The 25077-nt window shown below is 35.6% G+C and overlaps 1 protein-coding gene and 1 pseudogene across 1 annotated transcript; both read left to right on the plus strand.

The window, feature by feature from the left end:
• Positions 1-25077, plus strand: part of LOC136823935 (uncharacterized) — a 400726-nt pseudogene that overhangs the window by 218351 nt on the left and 157298 nt on the right.
• On the plus strand, positions 956-1612 carry LOC136823916 (uncharacterized). Its single transcript, XM_067080071.1, has one exon. The coding sequence runs from the start codon at positions 956-958 to the stop codon at positions 1610-1612; it is 657 nt and encodes a 218-aa protein (XP_066936172.1).

Here is a 25077-nt window from a genome sequence, read left to right on the forward strand (position 1 = left end):
TTATCGTGTTTGTAAAAGTCAAGGGGAAATTTCAATTATGGATGCGGACGATAGAAATGTATTTAAAAGAAACATGTTAGATCGGTACTTAGATAGACCAGATGAACGGAAGGTTTGCTGCAGTGAATCATTTATGTTTTGCTGAATTTTTAGCCAATTACATCCTTGAATCTAAAAAAATAGAAGAGGAAAATGATTATCGACCGGAAATCCTTGAAGAATTGGATCCATCAGTGGTTATGGACCCACGTTTACCAGCATCATTCCCATTAATGTCTAATAAAAAGGAACATTTGCGTAAAACTAAAAGTGTTTTGAGGTATCACGTTCCGAGCAAAGAGAAAAAGCCAGAGCACTATACTCATCATTTGCTGTTTATGTTTTTTCCGTTCAGAAATAAAAACGAACTCAAGGGGGCCAATCAGGAACATATACTGAAAAACTTCTTTTACCCGAAGTATTAGAAGAGATAAATAGAAACAAAGAGCTCTTTGAACCATTCGGTGATATGGTAGATGAAGCAATGCTGAATTTCCAAGAGAATCCAAGAGGCTATGATATTTACGGAGAGCAGGAAAATGATGAAGTAAGGGAAGAAGAAATGAATGATGCAAACGAAGAAGAAACATATTATGAAGAGGAAAATGAGAATGAGTAGAGAGGAGGTGCTTCAGTACAAACCATTGAACCATTGATTTCAGATGATGAATTAAGTACAAGAATTCGATCTCTCAACGAAAAGCAAAAGTTATTTTTTGATTTCGTATTACGTTAGAGTAGAAAGTCAATGCAACAACTAAGAACTAATGCACTAGAAAAACCAGCTCCCTTTTATCTCTTTCTAACAGGTAGTGCAGGATGCGGAAAATCTTACACGCTTAACACAATTAAATTCTTTTTGCAGAAAGCTTTGACTTACGGCACAAGAAATGCATCAAAAGAAAGATTACTCATTATGGCACCAACAGGCGTCGCAGCTGTCAACGTAGCAGGTTCAACAATAAATTCGGTCTTCAGTTTGATTCCATGTCATGAATGGTCCAAACACATTCCTAATCTTCCAGATAAAAGTAGGTCAACTTTGAGAGAGCGTCTTTCGGAGCTAAAAGTAATCATTATTGATGAAATTTCAATGGTCTCAAAATACCGTTTACTTCACATTCATCAACGGCTTTGTGATATCTTTGGATGCAGTGAGAATATTCCATTTGCTGGTATATCAATAATAGCTTGCGGAGATTTTTATCAATTACCCCCAATAAAAGGAGGAACAATATTTTCTCCCTTCCCAGAAGCTTTGTTGAATATCGATCATATTTGGAGAAACTTCAAAATAGTTGAACTTACTGAGGTGATGAGGCAAAGGGGCGATCAAGTGTTCATTGATATTTTAAACAATATTCGACTTGGAATAACTCAAGTAAATGACATGAAAGTCCTCTTTCAGAGAGTGGTCACAGAAAACCATCCTGATTATCCGAGAGAAGCTATTCACTTATGGGCTGAAAATAAACCAGTTGATGCTCACAACAAAATGAAACTAGATGAGCTACCGGGAGGACAAATTAAAGTTGTGTCATTTGATAAATTTCCTAAAAACATATTCAGATAAAAATGAAGTTTATCGACGCGGTCAAATGCAAACGGGAGGGCTAGCTTATGAATTTGTTTTTAAACTTGGTGCTAAAGTAATGATAACATCGAACATCGACGTCGAAGATAAGCTTTGCAATGGTCAGATTGGAGTAGTCGAACATATAAGATATAATCGTGATGAAAGAGTAAATCGTATATACTTGAAAATGGAAAGTGACGATATTGGTGTCAAAGCAAAGAACAGGGATACATATGGACGAGCAAATAATTTAGTACCAATAGATAAGATCACGGCGATCTTTGATTGGATAAATTGGATTCAAATTTCCTTGTTTTAGCCAAATTTTGGAAAATTAACTGAACAAAAAAGCTTTCTTTTTCTTTTATCCTTTAGAGGATAAGTATAAGTACATTCTGTGAAAATTTCAAGTCTCTACCACTTTCCTATCCGGAATTATCTTGATTCCGATTTAGAGGGATCTCAACCGGGATGAGGACGGGATAGAGGGATCTCTCGAAAACGAAAGTGCCCATTAACTGGTGAACAGTTTGATGTATTTCCCTACTTTTACATTGCTATAAGGAGACTTTATATACCAAATTTCATCCTCTAATGAGCACTACTTAAGGAGATACTAGGGATATTAGCCAAAATAATCCCGATTTTACAAAAGTTACAATGAAAGATCACTGTGGATAGAGAAAGAATTTGGGGTTAAAACAACGAAAACATATCCTTCTGTCAAACGTATTCAATTTCCATTGATGCTTTCCTGGGCATGTACCGTTCATAAAGTGCAGGGAAAGACATTTTCTCAAATTGTTTTCAATATGACTCTATTCGGCCAAAGGAGTTTTAAGCCAGGTCAAGTTTATGTTGCTTTAAGTCGTGTTACTTCCTTGCAAGGATTGAACTTGATGGGTATTTTCAACCCAAATATCATAAAATGCGATGCGAAAGCTACATACGAATACAATAAGATGAGAGAAAATATGAGCCTCGAAACAAAAAAAGCACGTGAAAGAAACGGGAACGAAATCATCGTATCTCTTCTTAATGTGCGCTCATTGAAAAAACATGCCGTAGATATAAGTTCTGACAGAATCCTGATGGAAAGCTCTATATTTTGTATGACTGAAACGCAATTGGATGAACATTCTGACATTGATGAAATTGAAAATATCCTCAAACCGTTTTCTCTGTATGCTAACAGTGTAACAGCAAATGTATATTCTAGCACTGCTGTTGCCTATAAGGAAGCTATTGAAATATTGGGTAGCCGTATATTACCTGGAATCACACGTCTCACACTGAGTCATTATGGTGTAGATTTCCCCATTAATAAGATACTACTATATCGCCAACAAAATCTTAATAATGATCAATTTCTGTATACGATCGAACATCTTATGGGAAATTATGACAATGTTCATATCATTTTAGGAGACTTCAATAAGAACTATTTTACTGAAGAATCAAACTTTTTAAGAGATCGATTGGAAAATTTCGATATGGTTGTTCATGAACCAACACACATATCCGGCTCATTGATTGATCATGTGTACATCCATAAAGAATTAAAAACAATATTTGAAATTAATTCGAACATTCATAGAGTCTATTATTCAGACCACGAAGCAGTCCAAATCAAATTGAGAAAGCTCAGTAGTTGAGATGATCATATTTCATTATTCTATAGTTTATTTTTGTCCATAATTTTTGTATTCGAGACAGTTTGATTACTTTGAAAAAAAACGCACTTGGATCTTTGGCGCCTCAATGATTGCGAGATTATGTATCTACACGATGACGGGAATGTTTTTGAAAGGATTAAGAACAACCCGCAGTTTTTACCCGCAAAATCAAGTACCTTATCGGCCCTTTTAACGCCGGCCCCTTTTTTACGCCGGCTCTTATTACGCCAAGCAAAGCTTAATCTTTTTAATTTTTAGCCCAGCCGTAATTTAATTCAGACCCCTTACACCGGCCCTTATTACGCCATGAGTCCAAAAATAACGCCAATTCAGATTAACGAGACCACTTGCTATGTGACATAAATTGAAAGTAGTTGTTCCTCTTATTTGACCCAGCGCACGCTATCGTTCTGTCTGTCCGGCTGTGTCCGTTTTTGTAGAAATCGCGCCTAATCAAAATCGAGCCATCATTTAACCAATAAGCTGAACCACAGATATCTTATATAATATACTAGATAGAGATTCCCCGTCCCTTACTGAAGCAGATTATGCGCCATCTTTGTTAAAATTAGACCACTTAGACCACCTTAGACCACTTTTCGGTACCGGCAATTTGTTCAATCAATCCATCTTCTCGCCTCCTTTCCCGTGCTTTGCGATTTGTTTGGTTGATTGAACAAATTGCCAGGACCGAAAAGTGGTCTACCGTTATTAAAGATGGCGCATAAATTTGCTTCAACTCCCGTTAGTTTGGGAAATACAGAAACTCTATCTAGTGTATTATCTAAGATATTTGTGAGCTGAACACAACATTTTTCTGAATTCGCGCTCCATCAACTTTATCAAAACAAAATGGCTATTCATAAAAACCACCCTGTACATAACCCGCCCGCCCGCCCGACAACCGCCAATATGCCGGATGTATATTCTTATTTGTAAGTTAGGAGAAATTCCTCTTTGATCGATTCACTTATTCTATCATTTTTTTCGCGATCAAAATCCAAAATTTCCTAACCATTTGTGAATGTCGTATGGCTCAAATGTTGCATTCTGGGTCAAAAAGAATTCGCGTGAATAAAATTCTGTTCGAGTTCTTCGGTCCTTCTTCTAAACTGCTGTTACCAAAGCCCGGGGGGGGTACTCGATCTGAAAACGACCATACGTTCGGCCCAAAATTTGGCTTCTAAAATCGGACCCTTACAGTGCAGTGAATTTCCATGAAAAATCATACCCTTACAGTGCACTTTTTCAAAATTTCTCGCCCGTAAGGGCGAAAATTTTTGCAATTTTCCAAGAAAATGTGGAATTTTTCCTCCAAAATTGACCAATTTTGTGCCAATTTTACCAAAAAAATTGGCCTTTTATCACAATTTCCTACCCTTACAGTGCAGTTCAGTGCAGTTTTGTAATTTCCTACCCTTACAGTGCACTAGCTGAACTATGAAAAACCTACCCTTAAGGGCCGAACGTCTGGTAGGTCATTTACCTTGAGTGCCCCCCCGGGTACCAAAGACAGACGCAAAAAGTATTTATCTTTGAAATTTAAATCTGTTTTAATCTGATGAATCCAAATGCGATTGATTATATTAAACATTGTGCTGTCATATATTTGGCTAATACTCAGTATATTAATCTATATTAAATACCAAGTGTTTCACTTCAAAATCTTTACTTTTCAGAGAGAAAATCATTGGACCGTATTATGGCAGCTGTTACTCCAAGGAAACGTCCACAGAAAAGAAAGTTTGAAACATGAGGTATTAATTCACAATTTAACTAATTAAGTCAGATGCCTTTCAAAACTTGCCTAGAAAAGCTGAATCACCATTTGAAACACATTCTTGCAGATTCTTGTAGATTCTTGCATTACTTCCTGCTGATGAGAATCTTGCTTGATGTTAGTCAGCAAGTCCTCGTGGGTATCAGGTTACTGATTTTTGAAATAAACTTTTTCGACATTTTTGTGGTATCCATAGCAACGTAATTTCTAAATGACATGTCATCATTTTATAATGAATTAAAATTGCAAATGACCAATTAACTAATTTTAAGATAATAAACAAGAGCAGCCATTTGCTAGGAAGTATGAGATATGTGTTCTTGGGTTCCTTTTCTCCTGGAAAAGACGATCTGTTCTATAACCAGGACCCTCCTGGATAATATCAACTGTTCTAGGAAAAAATGGGACTCCTGGAAAATGTATACCTGTTCAATCAATAAAAATAATACGATGCTGCTGGAAAAATATAACAGCTTTTCTCTTTTCTCTTATTTAAAGGATTTTTTCCAGGAGCAATTTGATCAATGAGCAGAGATGTTTATTTTCATTAAAATTTTCTTTGTTTACTTTAGAACTTCACGACCTATGTGGCTATGTATCATTTGTATCGGGTATCAAAATACCAAAAAATCCTGAAAAGTCGAAAGCACCCTACTTCGAGATGTATGTTGCACTTGACAACAAGGAAGAAAGAATTGCCTCATGGAACATTGATGATCAACCAACCCTTTTAAACAAACTGCATCAAGAAATGAACATAACTGGATTATCAAAATCATCAGATGGTCAAGGTTTTTCCTTCATTAGTCAAACCAAGTTTATGGATAAAAGGCCAAATTTTCCATATGTAAAATTTAATGTCGAACCAACACCTTTAAGTGAAGCATTGCAACAGCCTCTTTACTCCAGAGTTTCTCTAGAGGTACGTGTCACTAAATTGCACCAAGGTGGTATTTCCTATGATGGGCTTGCAATCAGGTAAGCTGAAGTTATTGATAACAGTGTCAACCAGCCTCGCGAAATAACACTTTACGGTAATCTTACAACAATGATTGAATTAAATACTGCCTACAGGCTTACATACATGACTTTGAACAAGTTTAATGGTGTGCGTGTGTTCAAAGCATCTGACCGTACAAGTTTCGCTCCTTCTATCAATGAGATTGCTGCTCCAATGGCAGAAACATGCACCTTCACTGGTCAGGTCCACAGTGTTGTGATGTCATCATTGGCCACATTCTACAAATGTCCTCACTGTGGGGAAACATTAAATAGTAATGGCTCTTCAGCAATGTGCCCTAATACAAACTGTGGCGTAGGTCTCTCCACGAATGCAATTGTTAGTATTAAAGAAATCAAATTTACTGTTCGCAGCGATAGCAATATCGTAAGAAATTTCAAATGTAGCCATCAACTTGTTCAATCAATCAGTCGAAAATAAAATGGTATTTTTCCAAAAATTTATTGACACTAAAGTTGTAGTAACTTTTGAACAAGCAAGTGGTGATGTTGTATCAATTGAAGAAGACCTTCTTCTAATTCAATTTACCAGATTTTATTTGATTCCTGTCTTGATTTATTCCAGCTTAAAATTATATGCTAAGTCCAATCCCAAAAGAAAGTACAAGTTGGTTTTATGAAGTCGTATCTTTTAAATATTGCTTTGTCGGATTGCCTTTTTTTTTAGAATATACTATTGTTTTAGGATTCTAATAAAAGTTGGTTTTATGAAGTTGTATCTTTTAAATATTGCTTTGTCGGATTGCTTTTTCTTTTTTAGGATAGATATACTTTTGTTTTAGGATTACGTTTTGCAAGGAGGATTGCTCTTATTTTTATTACTTAGATGTCTATTTTTTATTTAAAAAACTGAAATTATAGTTTAGTGTGTAACATCTTGAAGGTATTTAAACACCTATTCTTTCATATTTTTTTGCATTTCTTTAACATTTTGTTGCAAAGATATGTTTTTAACATTGAAGTTTTTCATATTTTAGGGTACAAATTGTATTATTTTGATATTTAGTATTTTTAACATGTCATTACATGCTCTCGGGTCCCTTATTTTACAAAATTTTTGCTCTATTTCAAGTGCCTACTTTTGATTGTGATGCTAAATATCCATCTTTGACTATTGAAGTTTATTTACTCTCCAAAAGAACGCGAAATAGCCATTGTCTACCCCCTAAAGTCAGTGAAAAGATCATTCAATAAGGTTTTTATGCCTCCATTTTTGGCCCTGTACGTTTATTCGCTACTGTACGTTTATTAGGGACCCGAGAGTATGTATCTTTATTTTAAAAAACCAAAACCGAAATTTTTATCATGTAAATTTATACAGCTATTCTTATGATATTTCTTTTTGATAGTTGATGGTCTCTGACCTTTATTTGTATTTCTTTAACCCTATTATTATCAGGCTTTTTCGGATTTTGTATTATCAAGTGGGGGTGTTTTCTACCAGCCCTGCATAACTTTTGATCTAGAAAAGATATAGACTTGAAATTTGGCAGAAATGTTCTCTACCATAAAAGGAATTCATAGAAAAAAATTTGGGTTGATGACGTCATCACAAAGTTTCACAATTATCGCTGACCAATGAAAAAGTACTATTCAATAAAAGAAGAATTAAAGTTGAACGAATGGAGATTTTTCAATTCTGTTTTGAATTTCTAAAAGTCAAAATAAATATCTTTAACATATTTGCCGTTTTTTAACATACTAAAAAAATTGACGTTTAAAATCCATGCAGAAAATGAGTAATTTTTTTCAAAAAACAATGACGTCATTTTTGATGACGTCAGCAGATTATGAAAATTTTTAAATATTTTTTAAAATTTATTGATACCTAAAACCTGTCAAAATTTGAAGTCAGTTGGATGCATACATCAAAAGTTATGCTAAATTTAAGATTTTGGGATTTTACAGGGTTTTAGCTGGATTTTATGATATGCCTGCACAAAAAACTCATAAAACCTGATCTGGTCGGTGTATAATTGTAAAATTTGGTATATATGCTGCTAATAGGATTATATTAAAAGTAAAAAACTTTCAGAGTGTTCGAAATATTTTTCAGTGAGCTATTAGCAAAAGAGTGCCAGCCTGGTGGAAAACACCCCCCCTGATAAAAATAGGGTTAAAAAGAAAATGCCTTGAACTGATTTGGTATCGCATCAAATCTTTTTCTCATTACCTTTTTTTTGACTTTATAGCAACTTATACCCCTAAGCTATGAAACTAGCTATTTTAAAAATCATTTGTAAACAAGAAAAATTAGAGCTAAACAAAACGAGGTAAAAACTTTGTGGCAACCTGGAGACTTAAAAAATTGTTGGAAGATATCTTTCGCGCGAGCTTTTATATGGTAGATTTACTCTTTTTCGGCTTGATCGACGCGCCTGACAGACTGAAACTTAAACTTTCGCTTGCTTTCAAAAGCAAAGAAATCACTATTTCCTATCCGTCATAAAAATATGTCTTAACTTTTTCTTGCCTGCGATTCTAGCCCTTCAAGCTTACTCTTCATTGGTAAACACTAAATGACGTCACTGGTTCGAGAGCTGCAAAATAGTTGCCGCCAACAGATCTGTAAAACCCGAAGGGCTAGATATGACTTAAAGCTTTCTCCAGCAAAAAAAAGTGAAGCACAAATTTGACTTTTTAAATTTCGTGCTGAGATGAATAGAATATAACATTTTAATTGTTTTCGGAGCGCGAGATAAAAAGTAGGCAGTAAACGCTATTTTGCATCTCTCAAACCGGTGAAATTGCATAATCTAGTCACGTGACTTTGGTAGTAAATCCTTCCAAACCTTGCTTTACTTTTCGATAAAAGTCGCTTATCAGATCTGTGTTGCCGCCTTCTTTTCTTGACCTCGCACTCCGAAAAAGAAATCGATGGAAATGCAATATGCTCCTGAACTACACGTTTTTTTAGAGAAAAATGAGGCTCAGAATGCCCAAAAACTAAAAAACATGCTGAGGCTGAGAATGATAAAATAAAAAAGCATTTTTTAATTCGGTCTTAAAGAACCTTAAATCAAAACAAATGTTTTTTTTTCTTTCATGAAAATAAAATTATATAGCCCCATATATACAAGTTCAAAAACGTTTCTTTTTGTATACTGTATGTCAAAAAGTTAAGAAATATTTAAGGCTTAAAAAGCATTCTATAACTTATCGTTGGGAAGTTACATTTGTGGGAGTACTTTTTGTTCAGTGCAATGGATTTGATCAGAAAATTTAGGTTGTTGTTATTTTCGTTTGATGACGTAGAGCAGGTTGGACTTTGATAGATGCACGCAACAACGTCGGAAAGTTCATAACATAAACCAACCAGGGGCCGAACAAGACTCAGGCTAAGTAACAAAAATCAAAATTATTAATTCAATCTGCTCAGAAGCTCGAAATCACACGCTGGGCCTTCACGCCGCTAAGGCTTCTTGTCTAGGTATATGCCAGCCATAACATAGTCATTAAAAAGGTAATAAAGAATAGAGTGATACTTCATATTTTCTTGGTTTTCTTTTTCATTGCAGCTCGAAAATTGTATTTCATATGTGATCCTCCCCATCTGAACAAAACCACGAGAAACAACTTGGAGAAGTCAATCTCAAAGTCTACTTCTATAAATCTAATGATATGTAATCCAATATTAACTAATTACCACAATCAAAGAGGAGACTTCTATGTTGTTGTGATATTTTAAAACTCATTTCAATAACTTAACTTTTTGTTTTTTCTGTTTTTAGTGTGATGGTCAAAGTTTATCCTGGGGTCAAATAATCAATCTTTATGAATGAGATTTAGGGATGGAGAGAGATGCCATTGGTCTGACAATGGGTCACCATTTGACTGAGGAGCATTTCAATTTGAATCCGAGATCACGCATGAGAGTTTACTTAGCAGTGCAAGTAAGTGAATCAAGATTGATTTTTTAGCTTTTCATGTCTTAAAAATTATTTGATAAAAATTGATTTGAATGATGTTATTTTAATGTTACTTTTACCATTGAATTTTATGCATATTATTTTGTATAAAAAACATGAAATTTGATTTTCAGAGGCTCCAATTTCTTTAATTTTTTTGCACTGTAAGCCTCAAATTATTTCTTTCCTATTTTAGAAGTGTTTTAGTCAATTTTAGCTTTAGTCTGATTTTATTTTGACATTTCTGACAAGAATTAAAAACAGTTCAAGAACAAGCCTAAAGAATAGAATGTTTAATTATTTGGCCATTGGCTCATTGTTCTTATAAAACTGTTCGTATAAAAATAGTGTAAATGCATTTATGTATTAACCATTAAAAATTACACAGATTTTGTACATTTTTTTAGATTCTCAGTGCTACTGTAGTCAACATCTTGGATGAGCAGGATCTCCATACCACAAAATCTTTGAGGATATTTATTCCTAAATGAACAGGTTCTTCGATTGTTTAAACGTCTCCAAGTCTGATGAAAAATCTAACAACCTAGATAAGCAACAAGTACAGGGGAGCAGACGACGAACGCTTTGGGGTAAGTATTAACTTTGGCTCATGTTTTCTTATCATTCTTTTTTAAATACATCCCCCCGAAGAAAAAAAAAATCCTGTAGTTCCCCCTCCTTGAGAAGCACTTTGCCCCCCCCCGTAGCAGTTTTCTCTAGAAAAAACAAGGGGTCACTATGTAAAGGAGATATTTTTGTGATCGGCACCTGACTTTAACTTCGTCTTTAACAAGTAGAGGTCTATCCCAAATTTTGAAGTCATCTCGTTTTCTATTAGTAACTCTTTACCTAAGCATACTCCTTTTAACATGCGGGGATATCGAAATAAATCCTAGGCCATCTAAATCTCACAAAGTTGTATTAGCTTCTTTTAATCAAGGAAATGTGACAATTTTTGGTCCGCAGGCTGGTACCCAATGCATGTATATGGCCTCTACGGCATTGCTATATTCCCATTTGAAACTACCAAGGGACTGGGAAAAATCCGATCTTGATACAATTCTTAGATTGGGTAACGAGTTATACCGTGGCATGGGTTTCACTGATGAATATATTATTATACAGATTTACAAGCTAGGCTCACAGTGGGCCTCTAACCGATCTTATTTTACACTATTCTTGAATCGTTGAGGTTTTCTTTGAAGGTCTTTATGGACTTTGATGAAACGACATTTCTCGGCAGTCTATTCCAGGTTGGCACACATCTGTAATAAAAGGATTTCGTTTGAGGTCCGTGGAAACCGTCATTTGCGAAGTTAGGTAGAAGCTCATGGGGGTGTCTTCGATTTGGACGCGTACGTTTACTCAACTTGTCAGGTATTGTTGTTTTATCGTAGTAGTTGAGGTGTTTGTAAACCTGTACCATATCACAAAAACGTCTTCGAAATTCGAGTGTTGGTAAGCCGAGAATTTTGAGCCTACCACTATATGAAAGGATGCGGTACGTTGGGACCAATCTTGTTGCACGTCTTTGCACTCCCTCGAGTAGGTTGACGTGTTTACGTAATCTTGGTGACCAAACTGATTGTGCGTACTCAAGGTGTGGTCGGACAAATGTTGAGTATAGTGTACGGAGGATCTCTGGAGTTAAGTTGGTGAAAACTCGTTTGATGACACCAAGCATTGAGTTGGCTTTTTTTACTTGATTGGCTATATGGTCTTCAAATGTCAATTCAGCATCAACCAATATACCCAGGTCTTTTTGTTCAAATACGTGCTCAAGCTGAATATCACCAAGACGATACGGATGAGCGTGTTTTATATTTACGAATTTTCCGATTGTAAGAACGTGACATTTATCCGGATGGAACTGTAATAGCCAATCAATGGACCATTTTTCGAGTGTGTCTATATCACTTTGTATGGCAAGGGAGTCATGGACTGAAACTACCTCTTTGAAGATCTTTGTATCATCTGCGAAAAGTAGCAGATCCGAAATCACCTTGTTAGGCAGATCATTTATGTACAGTACAAAGAGTAGAGGGCCCAAGACACTTCCTTGTGGTATTCCACTTAATACACTATCCATCCAATACTATATTGCATTAACTGACTTGCCCTCGAAATTATGCATTGAAAATAATAACATCAGATTTTTTCGAACGCCCGTGACTGTATTAGTACTAAACGAAAACAGTAGTGACTTTGTGAACCCACATCCAACTTTTCGTCAATTGAAGTCGATCAAAGTCGATCGTAGTCATAAGATTTACATTTACATTCATTCAATCGATTCGACAATCACTTCGATTGACTTTGATTGGTTCGACCGCTTTGATTGACTTACCCTGGGGTTGACATTGCATGGAACGACCCTGACATTGCATGGATATCCTTTTGCTAAACCGGACGTGTTAAGTCCGGTGTTAGATGCCGGGAAAAAATTAACGCACATCGGACGGGAGGTCGTCAGTAGTCCGACACTTTCTAGTCCGATAGTAAAAATGCCCGACTTTGGATTTGACAAATGTGTCAGTATTCCGACAACAATTTTGTCCGACAACGAGTCAAAAAAACATATGAAATTCAATATGAATCGCCGAAGAGGAGGCACCCGAGGCACATCTTTTATAAGCAACCACGTGCTTATAAAAATCCAAAGAGGTTGGGCACCTAAACCCGACTTTTCTTAAATTTTGGGAAGCTTATTAGTATTACTATTAGGCTTTCAAGAGTCAAGAAATTGGGGGGCTGGAATTAAAGTTTGCTTGATTTACAACCCTTATAGCATAATTCTGAACATGCAAAAAGGGATTCTTAAAGGCGGTGCATTCTTTTTGCTATAATAATAAATTATCTTTACTTTACTTGGCTCTGATTTCATTGAGCACTCTGCAACATCAATCACAAACAATACTAAATTATCTTTACGCAAATTTGATTGGTCCTTTATTTCTAATTATGTCAAAATGCCGCCAAAATGAACTTCTAATTCTATTAATATTATCTCAGTGAAAAACCCTTATTCAACATTCGACACTAAAATCTTTCGTTTTCGGATAAAAGTCACGTCGGAAAAAAAGCTTTTATATTCGGACTATTATACTGTCGGACTAGAAAGTGTCGGACTAGTGACATGCACCCCATCGGACACATCGGACTTCCATGAGTCCAGTGTTGGGGTTGCCCGGTGGTAAAAAGTATTCTTATCCGACACCGAACATCCACTATGTCCAGTGCCGTTGAGTCCGGTGCACCAGCAGGGTCGTTGCATGGACACTGGGAAGAAGACAAATCTATATAATTATTGACCTATCCAGAGATTAGATTGCTTTTCTCACTTTAAAAGCACCTTTCTGAATTAAAAAATATTGTCAGCTGGAGCTTAAAGCCAGCTGGCCACCCCATCAGAAAGTGGCTCAAGCAAGACCAATATCTCATAACGATCAATGATTAAACCTACGCAAATGCTGAAACATGCTGAAATTATATCTTACATAACGATCGACGATCAAACCCCAACAAACATACAAACGAGATTCATACGGCCCAAGGCCATAATCTGTTACTTAATATAAAACTAACGACATTCCGTTGACAGCTATAAAAGCTGCAACTTAAACGATGAAAAACGGAGATTGAAAGAGACACGAATAGAGTATAACCTATTTTATAAGATATTTCATGAAACTAAATGCTGTCAAATTATTATAAGTTGAAATTAAGAATATAAGTTAATCGATGGTACGAAACCATATACAGTCTTAAATTACTGATCTCTCCGCTGAGCCATCTCCCCCTTTGTTAGCCCAGTCTACAATATTTATCCGCAATATATACAGAAGACTTGAATATAACTTTTTAAAAACCAGGAAAACTGGCCCAAAATATACAAGCAGTTCAAAGGAGGCGTCCGACCACTTGATTGATACAATCATTCAAACTTTTCTCAAAGAGAAAGTTGTATGTCTAGTCAATTCACACTATCATAGAGATAATGCTGGTCAGGACACACCTTGTAAATGCTATGTATAGCTCAATTAAAAGAAAAAAACTTCAAATCCAAAGTCACTGATTGCTAGTGAGATAATCTGATAAACTGGATAAATATAATTTAACAGAAAAATTATTCCTATCACCCCTCTAAATAACCTGAACATCATAAAAAATTTTCTTCATACGTTACCATGACATTGACAGGATTTGTTACGATTAGATTATATTGGATTAATTCAGTAATTAGACACTTGACAGAATGTACAAGAAAGAGGAGACATAACCACAGGAATCCTTATTTTGAAACTGTGCGGCTTTCGGTACCGTGAAGTTATTCATACGCGGTCACATGCACAAAATAGAATTGGATGGCTCTTATAGAAATTTGATTTAGTAAGTGCGGTCCGATATTGCGACCACCATTTTTAATTTTGTACCGTCAGAACAGGGGTTATACTGGTTTAGAGCAGTTACAATTGCGGTTACTGGTCTTTTGCATTTAATTTGAAGTTGCTTTACCTTCAAAATCAAACTTTGTTGTAAAATGAAGACAATGAGTTCCAAAGCAAACTATAATTTACCAATCCAGATTGAACTTCCGAACGAATCTCTTGGGAACTGTCAAAACAAACTACATGCTAGGTAAGTCTTTGCTTTGCTTTGCTTTGATCTTATGGTTTATAGCGTGTGTGTGTGTGTGTGTGTGTGTGTGTGTGTGTGTGTGTGTGTGTGTGCCCATACCTACTTGTGGGATCAGTCACACTATTTATTACTATCCTTGTGGGGCCCGTGTAACTTGTGGGGCTATTTTTGCTTACCCCACGAGTAAAATATATTTCTTATGATGGCAAACGTCATTTTAAGGTCCAAAATGGACCAATAAAAAACGTTTGTGTAACTTGTGGGGTTGTGTAATGTCACTCAGTTCATTTTGTGGGGACCATTTATCACATGCACACCAACTTGTGGGGATATTGGTTTGTGTAATCTCATGCAGTTAATTTTCTGGGGACAATTTATCACATGCACACCGACTTGTGGAGAATCTTTTTTAACTGATTTAAAAATTCTCTGCTATTAAACTGGACGAAGTATGGATAACCCAAGAACATCGAGTTTAAAGCCCCGAAGGAGTTACGGCTATTAACCTTATTCTCACGCAAGAAAAATGAAGGCCGATAATCAAAAATTGCAAAGTGTTCCGAGCGGGCCGCAAATGACGTTATCGCCCTATGACAGAGTGGTTAATAAAATTTCAGCCCTCTAATACCGTGACTGATATGGACATCCCTGTCCCCATCTATTGACAATTATTGTTTGTTGGGTTGTTGGGTGTTTGTTTCAATTTGATTTATCTATTGAGGCAAGAAGGTGAAGCGTGATGCTACATATCAACTCTGTGTTTTGACTGGACTCACCAACCTTTATGATTATAAGGGTGCAGTCTGTTTATTGCATAAAATCGTTTTACTTTATTTGGTCTTCTTTTTTGCCCCTCTTTGACACTGTTTTATTCTTGAAATAGAAAAGAGTAATTTCCTGATATACTATTTGAGAGAGAAAGGATCTAAATCAAGCTTAATTTTTTATATTTTATGGAGGTAAATTAAGGCCTGATATCCCAGATATCTTTTGTTTTTTTGCTGGAAAAATCCATTGAAAAGTCAATCAAAAAACGACCTGACCTCCCCTGTCTCTTCTGACCAATGGTCGATTGGTCAGTACGGCACAATATAAAGGCTAAATTCAAGCCGTAGGTCATAAAACATTCTTGTTTTCTTTATTATTTTGACCATATGGATACAGTGTTAGAAGTGAACGTAACAGAAAAGGCCTACTTTGGACCTGGTTACGTATTATTCCGACGCCATTTTGTTTGTAAAACACGTGCAAAAGAATAAAATATTAAGTCAGGCAACCGCCTTACTTAGATAGGCTGAGATGTCACAAGACAGGCGGCCGCCTAAGTCAAGATAGGCGGCCGCCTAAGGTAAGATAAAAGATAAAATACTGACCATAAACAATTAGATAAGCGGCCGCCTGACCTTGACCGCCTATCTTAGATGGGGACATGGATGTCCATGTCAGCCACGGTACTCTGGAGCCGAGCGCCTTAGTTTCCTCAGCGTGGGTATGACTATTTGAGTCACGGAATCTTTAAATATCACCCGCCGTTTGAATCTTTAATGGCCCGGAACACTTTGACCGCTATTTAATATGGCTTTTCAATTTAACTAACAGTTTATATAATCGAAATGCTATATATATACATGAATACGAATACGAATGAGTGTATATACCTTATTGGGGAAAAATGTCACGGTTTCAACTAGTCGGGGGAAAATTTCGTCACCTAGAGGTCATTTCGTCACTTTTCCCCGACCAAAATTTCAAATTCGTCACTTTTCTTCGACCAAATTATTACAATTTAGTCACTTCCACCTGACTAAATTATCCAAATGAATTGGTTTCCTTCATTAGCTTGAAAATAAATCTCGTAATTCGATGTTTAAAGCACTAATTTCGGTTAATAAAGGCGTAAAAAATATAGATTTGAATTTTGGTTTGGATGTAAAATTTCGGGTAAAAATTTCGGTCAGGAAAAATTTCGTCACCCCCTACATTTTTTCCCCGATAAGGTGTGTACTTTCGTGGGGACTAAATTTTCGCGGATCACAAAATTGTTTGCTCGGAACATGCTTTGCACCAAGGTATTCGTGACGTTGATTGACCTCATTCAGTACTTTTAAAGGCAAAAACTTCAAAGGTCAATAATTACGAAAAAGACTTTCTTCATTTTACAAACTTTTCCAATGTAAAAGAAAGGTAAAAGTGCTCATAGCACGATAAAATAACTTGAGTTAACAAATTTTAACAATTAATATATTGAATAAAAGTGCTCATAGCACGATAAAAAAACTTGAATTAACAAACTTTAACAATTAATATATTGAATAAAAGTGCTCATAGCACGATGAAAAGACTTGAGTTAATAAATAACATACAAAGTAAAAATACACATGATAAAAGCTTAATCAAAAAGCTTCTAAGGCGGTGGTTACACGTAGCCGGGGTGAAATTCACCCCGGGGTGAAATGGAAAAATAATTCACCCCGGGGTGAAAATCATTTTGGGATACACGTCGGCGAAAGGCGGGGTGAAAACCCTTTTTTTCAGTCCGGGGTGAAAATTTTAACTTATTTTCACCCCGGCGTGAAAATGTAAAGTCTGTTCACAATAAGTGTGCACTCTTTTTTCTTTTACCTATAACTTTTGAAGGAATTCTTCAATCTTTATAAATTTGGTATCGTTAGAGAGATATTTGTGAGTGGAACAATTTGAAATAAAAAAATCTATAAAAAAATTCTAAAAATGAAGATGAAAATAAAGAAGAAAACAATGAAGATCTTGTAGAAAATTGCTATAACTTTCATATTCACTGGAGAGATTCTTTGATCTTAGGAGGTCATCACTGTGAAAAAATTTCACTGAAATATTTATTCAATATAAAGTTATGATGCAAAGTTAATAAGTGATCGACCTCAAAAACATCAGAAAACAGCAGAAAACAACGTATTTAGACGTCAATCAGCTTATAACTTTGTTTGATATCTTTTGACTGAATGATTATTTTTGAGAAAATTTTTCACAGTTATGACGTTCGATGATCAAGGATTCATTCACTTCAGTGAAAATGATAGTTATAGCACTTTTCTACAAGATCTTCATTTTATTCTTCTTCATTGTCATCTTCATTTATAGAATTTTTTTAAAGATTTCTTAATTTAAAATTTTCCACTCACTAATATCTTTCCAATGATACCAAATTTGTAAAGATTGAAGAATTCCTTCAAAAACTATATAGGTAAAAGAAAAAAGAGTGCACACTTATCGTGAACAGCTTTTAATCGTGCATAACTTTTAGATTCAACCCGGGGTGAAAAAGAAATTGTGTATACATGTAAAAATCTGCAAAAATTTGCAAAAAAAATCCTCAAAAAAAATTTCACTCCGGTCCTCAGGACCGGGGTGAAATCACTCCCGGGGTGAGTTCAACCCGCCTAAAAACGATTTCACCCCGCCTAAATACGTGTGTACAGAAACAGTGTTTTCTTTATAGACCGGAGTGAATTTCACCCCGGCTACATGTAACCACCGCCTAACAAGATTTAGCATTAAAGCATGTAAACTTCTGCAATGAAAAAAAGCAAAAGTGCTTATAATAGCACAATAGAAAAGAAAATTCAAATCAACAAATTCTAACAACTATAACTTTAAGGAAACAAACTTTCTAACTAAATATATTTTGCAAAATGATGGCAGATTTTGAAGTCGAGTCAAGCCTGAGCTGGGGGTGTATTCAATTACATGAATGAGCTATCACAAATGATTTCGCTAGATTTAATTTCGAGACATTGGTTTGATTTAAGTAGTAGACTGAAGTCACATAACCAGAATAATAGAATGAAAATAAACAGGGTCATGAAAATCACATAATTAAATAATAGAAAAAAAATCAACAGGGCCAAGCTTAAGGTTGTCTTGTTTTACAATCGAACAAAAATGGTAAAAATCTTTTCTCCACATATCCATTGACGAGTAAATCCGTAAATTTTAGAATAATTACGCAATAAACACTGTATTGAAAACTTCAATGAGAAAATCACATAGAATACGGTAGCTCAAACAAAAAAGTTTAAAAACGCACCCCGTTTAAGTTCCACCGTGGTGAGACACTGAGACAGGGGTGTCAAAAACCTTACACCGTCACCAAGAAGATCAGAGATAATGACAAAAAATAGGTTTGACAAGAAATTGCGAGCTTTAGAGTTAAGGTTGATGGGAAATTTGGATTTGGATCACTTAGGCACAGATAGTCCAATATTTCCCGCAGAGCCCTGCGGATTGGCTTAAAATATGCTATAGCAACTTTTCGAATCTTTAGTTATCGAAACCTTGAATCCCGCCGCCTGCGGGTAATTTATAAATCTTTAGTTATCGAAACCTCCAATCCCGCCGCCGCCTGCGGGTTTCCAAATCTCACTGCGGGTTCCTTGCAGGTAATTTATAAATCTTTAGTTATCGAAACCTAGAATCCCGCCGCCGCCTGTGGGTTTCCAAATTTCACTGCGGATTCCCTGCGGGTAATTTATAAATCTTTAATTATCGAAATATCAGAAATTAATGAATTTCAGTAAACTATTTGGACACTCAACTCTTGATGCGTTTGTATTTTGACTATTCAAAGTCTCTAATGCATAATCAAACTTCCAGAAAAAAAAAATAATACTTCCGAAAATATAAATGAAATTAAAGTACTGTAACAGTTGTTTAATTTTTTTCATGAAATTCCTTAAAATATAAATAAAATAACATTCTATGATAATATCTACAATCACGTATTAACAATAACCGGCTTTCAGTAAACTATCTTCATATTTATATAACTTCTATATGTAATTATAATGAACTCTATAACCTGAAATACCTCTAATTATTACGAAATTCAATATGATTAATGTTATATACTACCCGTCGAAATAACTATATTTAAAAATGGAAGCTCTTTGATTTTTACAGATGACACAAAAAGTGCATGATAATGAAACTACCTATTTTCTTAAAACACACGCTTATAATAAAACAAAGAAAAAACAAGTTGTATAAACAGTGAAATTTTGCAACGATTTAAATAATCACCCTTGCATTTTACAAAATTTCCGTTTTGGAACGGGGACAATAATTGCTTAACACAAAAATTAAATTATAATCAAATCAAATAATAATATGAGTGTCATCAATAAATTTAAAAAATAACAACCTTTTGCAATAGCTCATTTTTCGAGTCATATACTTAAAAGGATTAAGTTGACTGTTAGACTGTTCAGCTACTTCGGTGTTAAGTGCTCTCACGCGACTATATCTGTCTAAAAATGGATGATAAAGACAATCAACATGTGGAAGCATACATCTTAGCTGAGTATGTTTCTCGACATGAAATATATCTACGATGAAATCTAGCGCCTCGTATTTTTTTTGCAATTAGATTCCCCTCGTTATTCAACCGTTGTATGAAAGGATGCAATCCACACGAACGATCGTACACAATTCCAGATAAATTTTGAGCTGTTTCTCCAAACGTGTCAATAAGATACAAAAATACTGAAGATAACGACTCTGAAGTGTACATTTCATAGTGTGATAAACGTATACCACAGGGTCTGAATAAATAAAACATTCCTGCTGTCCTCGAATGAAAACGATCGACATTCTCCTCTTTCTTACAGCTATCTTCATCGACAACTACATTGTCTAAATTTTTAGAAAATTGTCTGGTGAACGGTCTCATGTCCAGTTGCGTTATTGTTTCACCGGTTTTTTCATTTTCATGTACATGACAGAACTTTGATTTGGTTTGGTGTTGGTTACCTCTCTGGGGATTTTGTATGCACAACTCATATGAGTTCACCTCTCCACCGCAACCTAAAACACGCGTTTTGGGTGCATCACATATCAGTCGATGCAGTTTTTTCATTGCCATCGATTACAATAAATCTTTCTTTGCAGCCAGGCTCTGTACATATATGCCTCAGCCACTTTGAATCCACTTCCGATTTGATTTCTTCATAAACCATTCCACCCAGCGCTTCAACATCTAATTCCTTTGATACTTTATTTCTCGGCCAATATAAAGTTATCTGGTATTCAATAATACGATAAATATACCACGCTGTTTCCAACATATCAGGATTAATCATGTCCATTATATGTCCAGTTGTACTGATTATATCAGCAGCTTTCTCAAATGACACTCCGCCGATGCAGATCATATTGTCTGTCATTTCTAACAATTTTCTGGTGAATGCAATGCCAGAATTAAACAACAATACCTCACAGTTGCTGAAATTGAAAGTCTTTTGACAAGGTTTCTTATTTTCTGTAAATCCATAGTAATGGGTTTTGGAGCATTTCGCACACTTTGAATGATACGAATGGGCTTTATGCTCTCCATCAGTAGAATACAATTTGACAGTGGCAAATTTTGGTTGCAATTTCAGAAAAGTACCACAACAATAATATGTTGTGGGCAACAAGAATAACGGTACCTCTAATCGTGTGTCAAATTATTCAGCTTCGGAATGTTTTGTTCAAGTTTGCATATCATTTGAATTGTCAATTCAAATTCTGTCTTCTGAAACGGTGTTTCCTCATCATGAATATCAATTAGTATGTCCCGTGGACAAAGAAAAGGTTCTTCAGAAATCAACTTTGTGTATTGATGAATGATTTCCATTCGCCTCGGTGTTCTTGACGGGATTTCTTTATATAGGTCGTACAACAGGAGCAACATCTCGAACTTGACCTTCATTTCAATTTTGCTCTTTTCTATTCGTGTATGTCGTTATTTGTGAATTAACGAAAATGAAGTCGTCTCGATGCGTTCCAATTTCGGACGTCAATTTTAACCATCTTTGAGAATGAAGTCATTGAGGTGTAAATAAAGTGACGTCAGTGCTTTCTGAACGTTACTTTTATACAATATCGTGGTTTCATCTCCACAATCTAGTAAAAAACTTCGAACTGCGAACATCCTTTGTGTGCGATTTCAAAGTACTTGCCACTTCATTATCAGGTATGTAAGCTTGAATTTAATTAGAATCCATCGAATAAATATAAGACTTTAGGTCTCTATGCGTATTTTATATGTTTTTGGCGTCATCAAGATATTTTTTGAATGATATCACTTTTTTTCGATCACGAGTGGGCTCTTGTAAAGCTGTCTACCTAAAATTTCTCTTTTTTTTCAGAATGTCGAAATATCCACCCATCGATGATGCTGACTTTAAAAAAGTTATAACTAATGCATGGAAAGTCAAATACGACACGAAAACTTGGTTTCCCAATCAAGTTGCTGAATGGATAAATCATCATTCTACGATATTGGGCGTCCCTGAAACGTATCTATCTGTGCCACTTTTGGTGTCCGCTGCTTATTGCTCACAACATGCTACTGTAAATGCGGGAGACTTACATACTGAACCCACGATACTATACGCGTTAGTGTGCGGAAGATCGGGCACCAATAAATCGTCGGGAATGAAAATCATCAAAGATCTGATGGAAGATGTGGAGAATAAAACCGGAGAATCTCATACCTTTGACAGCGGGACATTGGAAGGTTTAATGCAATCTATGCGAATTAATAATGGCAGTACCCTTGCATGTCACGACGAATTTGCTACATTTTCGATGGATTGGACAAAGGAACGTCAGGCAGCAGCGAGCGTTCAAGGTACCTATCTTTATACTCTGGAACCAGTTGGTCGAAAAAGACGAAAACGAGTGGTAATTTAGAGCTTTTCGACCCTCGTCTATCGATTATGTCCTTCACGCAGCCTTATTATGCCGTCCAATTTGCCAGAAACAATCTCTCTGATGGTTTTTATCAGCGGTTCTTGATAAGTGTGCCTGAAGAAGTATATATCAAACGTGCCGAAAAAAAGAAAAAGCTCGAAGAAAGCAAAGATTTGGTGAACATGAAGGGCGTTTTGAGCAAAATATACAACAGATGTGTGGACAATAACATCAAATTAGCATTGACTGAAGAGGCCGAATTGATTTATGATGCATGTCACGATGCTATTGTCGACTACCGTATGGAGGAGAAATTCGAGGAAGCGAAGTTGTCCATCAAAAGTAAGTCCCTTGGCTTATTACTACGCGTTTCTGGGGTCATTCCGTTACTTCGCACTGCATTGCAAAACGATCACAGTAATTCCGACTTTGTGACAGAGGCTGTCATCAACATGGCTAACAAAATTGTTTCTTCTTCTGTTGGAATGGCTTTTTCTCTTCTAAAGGGTCCTGCTGTTGAAAAACCCAAAAAGAACAATAGCGTCATTAAATTTAAGCCTCCTTTACCGGAGCCTGAAAATTTGACCATGGATTATTTAGTCACTTATCAAAAGTGTGCCAAAAGACTTTTATCCAATGAATCCATTCCACTCTCTGTGGTATCGAGAGATAAAATTTATCCTATGGTTAATAATATCTCTGGCTCGCAAATTGCTAACAAATTTATCGGTGGCATGGAGAAACTTGGCTTTGGGCACGTCTCGCCAGCATCAAAAAGTTTTAAACGTCACAATCCAGATGATAATTCGTGTCCAAATAAAGAGGAGCTACGAAAGAGGTATAAAATGCTGAATTTACTATGATAAACTTTATATTTTATTGGTGTAGTTAATAGAAGTTTCTACTTTTCGGCCGTGTTTCTTCAAATAGAGAAGATCTTTTATTCCCAAATTTGACTCTGATTAAGTGATGGTAAATCTAAAAACATGTCGGACTTGAAATTGATAGTATAACTACTTGGGTTTAAGTTAGGGTCAACGATTAATAATCGCTATCTTTAGAACTTTCATTTCAAGTTTTAAATCGTTCATGACTCATTTGTCTTGATATAAATTTACGTTGTAATTATAGTTATATATATAATTTATGTTAAGTTATGTTAAGTTATATATATGTTAACCCTTTCAGTCCCACGCGACCGCACTGCAGTCCCTTTGGACCCGTTGTTTTTTCCCAGAGGACTGCATAGCGGTCCCTGGTTTATTTTTTAAATTGTGATGTTTTAGCGGGAAATAAAGAGATCTCTTTAAACAGCTTTCAAAGAAGATAAGATAGCGCGTCGTGTGGAAAAGACCGCGTAAAAAAAACTTGCTCGAGTAAAAAGTTTTGTTTACAAAAGTATTTACAAAAATCTGTAAGGCCGAAAATGGGATTTTTTACAACTTCTATCAATCATTATGATTTTTCTATTAGGGCTAATCAAACAATTCTTTTTTCAGTTAGTAGATACTGTTGTGCTAAACATTTATCAGAAGAATGAATGGGTTTAAATCATTTTTTCATAAAAAAAATACCATTGAATGGCAAAAAAAATGCTGTTTTAAAATTTCTTTTTGCCTTTCTCTGGTCACGTGACACGCTGATGACGTCATTATGCAAATTTTTTTCTATCAAAATGATCCTCATACTAAAAGTGAAAAAGGGTGAAAACTTGAGAGGACTAGGTTTAGTGATTCCAGAGATATTGAAGCATGAGTAAATGCATTCAAAAACTTGTTTTACGGCTCTGGGAAAGTAGCTGTGAAAACTCTGGGACTGAAAGGGTTTAGTTGAATATTAATTTATTAATTTAATACAGACCTGTTTCAAAATCAAAAAATATCCCAATCCCTAATAATTTTAATAAAATATTGATATCTATTTTATCTTTTATTTTTGATGCAATGCACAAGGTTTAGAAATTTCGGCCTTTATAGTATATCATAACAAAGTTATGCTTCTTAGAATGATGAATATTCTATAAGGGATAAACTTTAGTATACTTTGAATATATTTTTAAATATATCATTGATTAAAACCTAAGAATACACTTAAAAATTTCGGCAATAGCATTAATACAGTACATTATAATTACATAACTCGAACTCCTTAAATCAAATACCTCGTCAACTATAACAATCCTTTTGGTACCTTCAGAACGACACGGTGGTATTTTCAGTCGGTCTTTATAACTTTAATGTCTCCATAACTCAAAGATTTTTAATTTCTCTTTCGCCTGTATAGGTGATGATAAACCCGCAAGCGGCAGCGGGAGATCTCTGACAAGAGAAACTTAAATCCGAGGGGAAACGAGGGAACCCCCAGGAAAACCTAATAAACCCGCAGGCGGCGGCGGGAGATCTCTGACAAGAGAAACATAAATCCGAGGGGAATCGAGGGAACCCGCAGGAAAACCTAATAAACCCGCAGGCGGCGGCGGGAGATCTCTGACAAGAGAAACTTAAATCCGAGGGGAAACGAGGGAACCCGCAGGAAAACCTAATAAACCCGCAGGCGGCGGCGGGGCAAATTTATTGTCCGTAGACGGGCGGAAATATCTTTAATGGTCGGAAATATCATAGCGTAATGGTCGGAAATATCATTTGATGGTCGGAAATATCTTTTGATGGTCGGAAGTATCTAAAACTCTGAAAATTTGAAAATTCAATGGTCGGCATTATCATTTGA

Source organism: Clytia hemisphaerica, unplaced genomic scaffold, assembly GCF_902728285.1.
Source record: "Clytia hemisphaerica strain Z4C2 unplaced genomic scaffold, Clytia hemisphaerica genome assembly, whole genome shotgun sequence".
NCBI classification, from domain to species: domain Eukaryota; kingdom Metazoa; phylum Cnidaria; class Hydrozoa; order Leptothecata; family Clytiidae; genus Clytia; species Clytia hemisphaerica.